Here is an 8,520-nt window from a genome sequence, read left to right as displayed (position 1 = left end):
TAGATCACCAACATTATACTTATCCCTACTGATTCAATGAAAAAAACACAATAGATTCAACCCACCTCTGTGAAAATAGAGAACTAAGGAGAAACCTAGGGATCTTTTCCAGCAGCCTTCTTTGCAGTTTTCTCAATACCTAGCCTTAATTACAAAGAAACTTATCTAATGCTACTACTAAAATAAAAATCAATTACTCAAATTTCACTCGTTTCAAAATTTTCAAAAGTACTTCAAATTGAATAAAAGTGTGGAATTTTATTTAGAATTTTCAGGTACATATTCTTTAAAATATTTTTTTAAAGTTCAAAATATTATTTTACATATTTTTCATATACTATTTTAAAGTTTACTGTGCAGTAGTAACTTAAAAAAAATCTTAAAATGTTCCAGAACATTTCTACAAAATTAATCATCTCGAAATGTTATTTGACAATTTATTTTAGTTAGATAATATTATTCATTCTCTAAACTACTTACATGAATTATGACTATTAAATAGTTTTCTTCTTTTATTGTTCTTTTATAACTAATACTTATTTATTATTAAAAGAGTACTTAAATAAGGTACGAATGTAATGAAAGCACAAACACTTATGAGATTATATAGTACATATAGAGGTACAGATATAGATAAGATCATATATAGTAAGATATAGATTCTGTTGGAAATGATGAAATGAAACTAATAAGATTTTTATGGGAAGTAAACATGCAATATGACTCGCACCAGACTCATAGAATAAAATGTTAAAAATTTAAACAAATAAGGACACATAAGGAGACAACTGCAAAGCACGATTAACACAATACAGATAGTAGTGAAAACCCATTTTTATTGAAAAGAATTAAATCAGTAAATCTATGCATCTGATAGCACTAGGCAAACTATTAGGAAAACCGTAAACCAAACAGATGCCAAGATGAATGCAGAATATAAGTAACAACTCATAAATACCTCGACAAATGAATTTCCACCAGGATTCCTCATATCACAGGCCCAGAAATACATATGACTGTCACGGAGACTGTCATCACTTATTCTGAGATTTCCAAGGGATGCTTTTATTCTGAAAGAAGAAGGAAACACCTGTTCCAAGGACGGAAATTTTTCAGACGCATGCGAGCATAATATCATAATTCTGCTACCAGAGTAAAGGATGGCATGTGCACCTTAATGTCAGTAAGAAAATTATCTTGAGTCAAAGTAGCAAGTTTCGAATCATTTTCCTTCATCAAGAATATCTCAGCACGAGCCATATTCAACAGTAAATAAAAAATCACTCTGGATTTCCCCTTCCCTAGAATTGATTTAACTACAGGCTCTTCCATTCGAGCTGAAGCCAGACCATCATTCACATTTTCCTTGGACACATCATTTGGTGCAACAGCTGTTGAAGGAGTATCAGTTAAAGTTTCAGAGCTATCCTCCGGGGTGTTAATAGCATTTACGAATTCCATGATTGCTAGTATAGTAGGCCTACGACAGTAAAATGACAAGGTAGAGAGTGTGACTGTCACCTGAAACAAAAAAAAGGGCAAGACTATCAAGATATATGCCAAATGTCCTAAGTGCAATGTTTTGTATTCTACTATGAATACGCATTACATATGGACTATATAAATTTATGTCATTTATCCAACCAAAGCAATCAGTATTTCCGCAGCTATGGTTCCCATAGATGATACAGACTGAATTTCATATGTCAAAGATGGCAAGCTATTCAAGAAGTGGAATTGACTTTGGTAGCACCTCATCGAGGAGATTATTCAAAACTTTTCTCATCACACCATTTCCCAGGGGTTCTCAGATTGGGTAATGTCACTGCACCAATCTCAACCTCAAGTGGAGGATCATTCAAAGACATGAACAACATTAAGGTGTTGTTTAGGATAATCCTTGATAGCACAACCATTTATCTGGAAATGATATTTTGACTATAACTGAACAATAGATGAGATAAAAAATAATACTAAACTATTTTCAGCAAAACATAATAGTTTCCAGTTGTGCATCACTCTTCCAAACTATCTGCAGAATCACACACATTTACGTTGATAACTTATTTTGGGTGTGTATTTGTAACTCCCAAGTGATCAATATAGATATACTCTGTGATAGTGTTATGTTAACAATGCATTACCATGCAAAGTTCTGGGTCCCTTCAACTCTCTCTCAGATATATTATCTAACGTGACATCCGCAGCCTCCTATACAACATATAAATTTCTCACACGACAGAGCATTGTGTTTCCATTAAATTAAGCAGGACTTCAATTGAATTTTTAATTTGTTTAGACTGTAATCAAACCTATGCATCATAAGACTGCTTCATAGTGAGCATATTGTGCATGGTATGGTGGAACATATAGACATGAAAGATCATGTGCATCAGATCATCATGGTGATATCAAGGAAATACATGGTACCTGTAAATGGTCAAACCTCATTACAAATACAAACTTACTTGTTTATCAACGTTGGAATAAAGTGATGAATTCTGATCGAAAATAACTATCTGAGCTTTCACAAAACTGTCTAATGCATCAGTAACCCTCATCTGACCAGCTTCCGTATGAGTCACATCAAAAGGCAGTAGCCCAGCAACACGCGTAAAACTTGGGGCCTTCAAGTCTGAGCTATCTGCTTGTTTGGTAATACGAGAGTTCAGATACTCCATTTCATCACCTGGTGAGTCAGGTACTGAATCATTAAGTTCCTCAGACACCTCATAAAACTCGTCATCTCCTTCATCTTGGCTAAAAACATTACTGGCTTGAGTTGGAATTTCAATATTATCTAATAAGGAAGGTAGATCTGCATTCCTGATGAATGATCTTGCTAGGTAACTGATCTGGGATGTTCCGTTGAGGCGAACTAAATCCACTATCTCCAAAGCTTTAAGAACTGTACCAATGAGAATATCATCTGCTCTCATCGACAGTTCAACCTGCATCAGATTTATTCAAACAAGTCAACAAGTAAACCAATGCACGAAATGCAAAATAGAAAAGATATGAGGATTAGCCTTACCTGTCCACCAATTGCTCGAAACTCAAGTAATCGCTTCTCCTCGGCAAGCAGCAGCTTCATAAAACTTGGATCACGCTACAAAATAGAAGCAGAAGTTCATGTTCAATGGTTTAGCAGGACTACATACCATGCAAAAGTAGCCTGAAAAAACTACCATGCTCACCATGCTGCTATAACTGAAACTTATCTTCAACTCATCCAGTACACCAGTCAAAAAAAATTTCTCCACCTTTGATGCATCCACTGAATCACGATTCTCAACTTCAGAGTCTTCTGAATCCGACAAGGTTTCAATTAGACCAGTAACAGGAGTAGCTCCCTGCACATACGTTCAAGCATTCTTCCACATAAGCAACATATTCACCATCAAATCATGAAACCACCATCCATTAAACCAAAAACAATCTGATAGCATGAGCTCATTCATCACAAAAACCAAATAGAGAAAATTTTGTGCTAAATCGTCTCTAACTCCTAGAAAGTGCATGATTAGTGGCTTAAACTTCAAACTTAGTCACTGAATTAGCACGCAAATACAAAAAAACGAGAAGAGATTCAGAGGCTGTAACTCTGGATAGGCAGCATGAGCTCATTCATCATAGAAATCAAATGGAGAAAAGTTTCTGACAATTTGTCTCTAACTCTAACTCCACCAGAAAGTGCACGATTAGTGGATTAAACTTCAAACTTAGTCACTGAATTACCAAGCAAATACCAAAAACGAGAAGAGATTCAGAGGTTGTGACTCTGGATACCTACCTATACTGGATGCCTTTGACTGCACTAAATGCAGCATTCAGCTGCCTCTCAAAATCATCTCGATCTATACCTCCACATGTTATATTCCACAGATTCTAAATTAATTCCCCTGACTTCTTGTAGAGAAGTGGTTGTTTTATACTCAGTATCCCAACAAAAGTAAGAGTAGGATGTGTATCTAGGATAGTCTCATGTTCAACTCCAGAAGACCTGATTTACGATACAAAACTGAACCCCCATCCCCCACTCCCCAAAAAAAAAAAAAATAAAGGCCAATGAAGAAACTAAAATAAAATACTGAAATTACAGGAGGAAAAGGAAGAAGAAAAACAAGAAACAGCAACACTGATAATAATAAAAGCAGCAGCAAAAACACCACCAAATGGGATTTGGCGAGCTGCAAGAGAAAAATAGCATCAAATCTGAACTTCACCATGATACCTATGCAGCCTTTTTATACTAAAAGTTAACAATTGTCAAGATAAAAAAAAAAAAGAGATTATAGTGATGTCAATGTAATAATTTTCAAATGTAGGTCATATGATTCTTTTTAAAGTTTTTGAGGTTTTATTTTCCATATCATCTCTCTTTTCTAGGCAGAAATACACATGTCGAGCCCTGTAAAAGTGTACGTACAATTTGCTCCCATGTGGAGTGCTTTAAAAGATACTCACAAACATATTGGTTCTTCAGATTTGCTTCCAGTGACAAAGTTTCAGGTCACAAAAGAGCATAAGACCAAAAGACCAAGGTAAAGCAACATATCAACTGCTAAAAAGCACAATCCTGACAAGAGGAGGTGAAAATTCCATGTTTCACAAGATAAAACATGATAGAGTACCGATGCACGATAAATGGCTCCCTGAAGGTAGCTTTGCCAAGTCCTCCTTGAATTTTCAGAGTCACAACACAAAATTAGAGCATTGACATCTTCCACAACCTAGAAAGGAGGATACATATATGAAGCCAAATAGAAACCACATACCAACAAATTCCATGGAATATCTTTAAAATCAATGTCAGCTATAGGCCTACCTTGACATAGGAACGGTCAGCATCACATACAGCGAGTACATGTTCCACATTTCCAACAAAATCAGGAGGAACTTGATATAGCTGTTTACCTCGTAGACTTGAATTAGAAAAATCACATCACCATGTCAGCATTATAAATGTCCCAATATATGTAGGCTTTGAGGTAACTATGGTGCCAAATAAGAGAGAAGAATTAAAAAGAACTATGTGCTACTTAAATATCTTACACTGTAATCTATAACTTCGACTGGTCAATTATTTAGGACACCGGATATCAATTTTCGGGCTGTTTAATTTTAAATGCCGTGCAGAAATTTATTTTGCTCATATTTGATCATGACAACACATTTCTCATATTCTTAGGCATAAGCCCATTAACTTCAGGACCAACTTCCTAACATATCTCAAGAATGATTATAGCACTATGCTTTTCAAGTTTAGCTTTGTGTTGTTCACCATAAAAACTATGCATACACAACACACCACAGAATAGAGCATGAGATTTTATACATACATTTTAGAGGTTTTTAATAAAAACCATATGGTATTTTAACCTCCACCAAGCCACCCTGCTCAAGATATCTTTTTTTTCTGAATAACATTGTACAGTGCATTGGCCCACCCCGTTTTGTGCATGGCACGAAACCAAAATTTATCTTTTATCAAGCAACAATGTCCAGACCTGAAGTATTGTTTATAATTTCTTGACTCAGGGTTTTCGAGGATGTAAAGAAAAGGTCCAACTACACAAAAGTATCTGCGCTGCCACACAGCTTCTCTACCTCCAACACCCTAAAGAACAAAAGGGATTTAAGGAAAAGTATCAGAAAATTGGCATGAAATATGATTTATATTAGGTAATTCACAAACAAAAGACAATAAACAAGCAACCTTCCATGTAAGATGATATAGCCAGCCTGCAAAATCAGCTTCATCCCAAGGACAGACATGATCAGGATGGTCCGCATCCTCCCCTTGAAAAATCTTAGCTACTTGCATTAAACGATGATAACGAGATGGAGAAAAATGAAGACCTATTGAGGGTAGCCTCATAGCAACTCTCGTTGAGGGGAAGGAAGCAACCGGTGATCTAATCTGAAAAGCCAAAACAAATATGTCACAACTTGACCATATTCCAGACCTCACTTGATGCCTGCATCAGTTATCTAACAAATTTCAAAACCTAAGTTTGATAGGCACAACCTGCTGAAGCTTGAGAAATACTCCACACTTATCAATAACTGGTAGGAAACTAATAAAGCTATACTTGGATGAACCATCAAGTTTACTTAGAGAAGCTTGGCTCCAGCTATAGTCACCATCAACCAGGAAAGCAGATACATCTCTCAAGACCAAATCAAATTGGGTGTACATGTTTGCCTCTTCGGGTGACGCATATTCAGCATCATCCTGAACATATATTTCTGAAGGTAAAGATACTGTAATCAGAAGAATTAGTCTAACCAGTTCCAAAGATTGGGAATTAACCTGAGATCGAATCAATAACTTTCCCAAGTCAATCAGAAGCTTGGTAGGGTGGACAGTATCAGGATAGAAGTCAGTAGGAATGGTAATTTTGGGAGCAGCAATATCCAAATCCAAGACAAACCTGAGGCAGACGTATATCCGCAAATTACTCAATACAGACAAGTGAATCAAATTCAGAAAATATTTAGTAGTGCCATTATATATATCAATGCTTAACACAGTACATCACAACAGATAACAGCGGCTTGGAATATTTTTCTATAATTGTTTTTGCGTAAAAGTTAATTGACTAGCGGTCTATAATTTACAACTCAGAAAGCATCAAAAGGAACACCAGACTACAATTTTTCAGAACTCAGAAAACAAGAGAAAACACATTGCCAACATTCATATGAATAAAAACGATTTACTTTATCTTTTGCGTTTGGATGATACGTGCTTTCCACACTGGTGGTCTTTTCTTCACAAATAACTTCAAAAGCAGAACTGAAGGCAAATACTTCTGAAATGGTTATGGTTTATCAGGAGACTCTGGGAGCAATTCCATGTCTCCAGACTCTCCTCATTTCGGTATTTTTAGGGACATGCAGCAGAGGGTTGGTTTCTAACTTACAACTCTAACCTGGATCAGAAAATCGAGAACATGCTTGACATTCAGATTTGATTCTGTTAGGGAATGTCACACAATGGTGTGAGACAGCTGGAGGTTTGACTCGCAGTCCAATCTCTTCCAATGTTTCTGATATAACTTCTCTCTAAATTAATCCCTCTGCGAACAAAGAAGTTCACGGTGCCATTTCCTAGACTAAAGACAGACAAACACAATAACACACTAACATAAAGTTTAGTTATTTAGAAGGCGGAGAAGTTTGAAGTTTTGTGGAAGCTTTAGCCACCATAACATATATCTGTAGAAATTCAGAAGGGCATAATTGTTCCACCTTATACCTGATTGATACTCTAAACTTTAAGTATCTGATGATATTTATCTTTTTTATTCTAATCTGTTCCACTTCTAGCCATCTTGCAATGATGCCTAGTATCTTCAGACATCCTTTCTTCTGTATGCAGCATTTTCCAACCCTCACATTGAACCAACTCCGGGCCTTTACTAATAATGGCACATCCACAACCCAACAGCAAACTTTACCAGTATATAAGTACTTTAGCTCACCAACTTCAGTTCATGGCCTATGGCTTTGAAATCCTATTCTTGCCTCTAAGCTAAGGACACAAGGTCTACAGCATACTAACAGTCAAAGGTGCATCATTCTAATCCCTGACGAATTTACAATGACAGCCTATAACTTTAAAATGATGAAAAAGAACCTGGTTCGATCCTTCAATGCCCTGTTCACTTGTTTGGCTGCTGTACGCTTGACTTCATCAATTGTCATCTGGAAAGAGAACACAGTATCATTAAAAATCAGAAAGAGAAGTCGTACATACCTTTCCATGAAAGGACTGTAGAATGCGCAGATAAAATCAATTAATAATAACATAGGAGAAGTTCAAATAACGGCCACATAATTTCCAAAAAAATCATCTTTAGTTCATAGAAAATAAGATGCTAATTAGAACAGCTATAGCAGCAGTTGAAATTTGCAGCTGTATTTGGCAACTTTTTTATATAAAAATTGTTAGCATCATGCAAGTAAATAATGTGTAGTCCTGTTAAAGCAGCTGAACCATAATGCGTAGATAGCTAATCCACAAAGAAGTGCTCCCCATGCATAAAATAATAGGCCAATTAGAGCATCACTTCACACAGCAGTGGAACAACTAAAAGGCCAGTAAAGCAGAATGTTCACAGTTTTCAGACAATTGCCAAGCGCTCAACAAAATGAAACTGAATGACCACAGAGAAATCCCCACAAGTCTGCATCACACTCTTTAGAAAATAATAATTGGAAAGAATCTCTAAGTTCCAATATTGCTATACAAAATGTGAAGAACAGTTCTAGCCCTTATGACTTCATACCTAATATGGTTTATAAATTTGAAAACAACTAGTAGCTACATAAGCTGCTATCTCTATCCTCCAAACTTCATCTCCGTATCAGCATTGGTGATATTAATTTAACTGTTTCGCATCCCCTCCACCCCATGCAGAGAAGGCCTTCAGCCACCCCTTGGCAATCCAACCACTAGATCCCAACCCTCGCACTACATTATATAAAAAGTTTTTTCACATAATCTGAAAA

The 8,520-nt window shown here is 36.1% G+C and overlaps 1 protein-coding gene across 1 annotated transcript in view; it reads right to left on the bottom strand.

Moving 5' to 3' along the window:
* LOC105155975 overlaps window positions 1-8,520 on the bottom strand; it is a 64,685-nt gene that overhangs the window by 36,332 nt on the left and 19,833 nt on the right. Inside the window, 12 exon segments of the mRNA XM_011071974.2 lie at window positions 959-1,090; window positions 1,174-1,521; window positions 2,469-2,951; window positions 3,035-3,109; window positions 3,198-3,353; window positions 4,635-4,733; window positions 4,829-4,925; window positions 5,511-5,620; window positions 5,720-5,923; window positions 6,032-6,238; window positions 6,317-6,437; window positions 7,646-7,713. Coding sequence (XP_011070276.2) covers window positions 959-1,090; window positions 1,174-1,521; window positions 2,469-2,951; window positions 3,035-3,109; window positions 3,198-3,353; window positions 4,635-4,733; window positions 4,829-4,925; window positions 5,511-5,620; window positions 5,720-5,923; window positions 6,032-6,238; window positions 6,317-6,437; window positions 7,646-7,713 — 2,100 coding nt within the window.

This window comes from Sesamum indicum, linkage group LG2 (assembly GCF_000512975.1).
Source record: "Sesamum indicum cultivar Zhongzhi No. 13 linkage group LG2, S_indicum_v1.0, whole genome shotgun sequence".
NCBI lineage: Eukaryota > Viridiplantae > Streptophyta > Magnoliopsida > Lamiales > Pedaliaceae > Sesamum > Sesamum indicum.
This window is presented reverse-complemented; position numbering and strand designations above follow the sequence as displayed.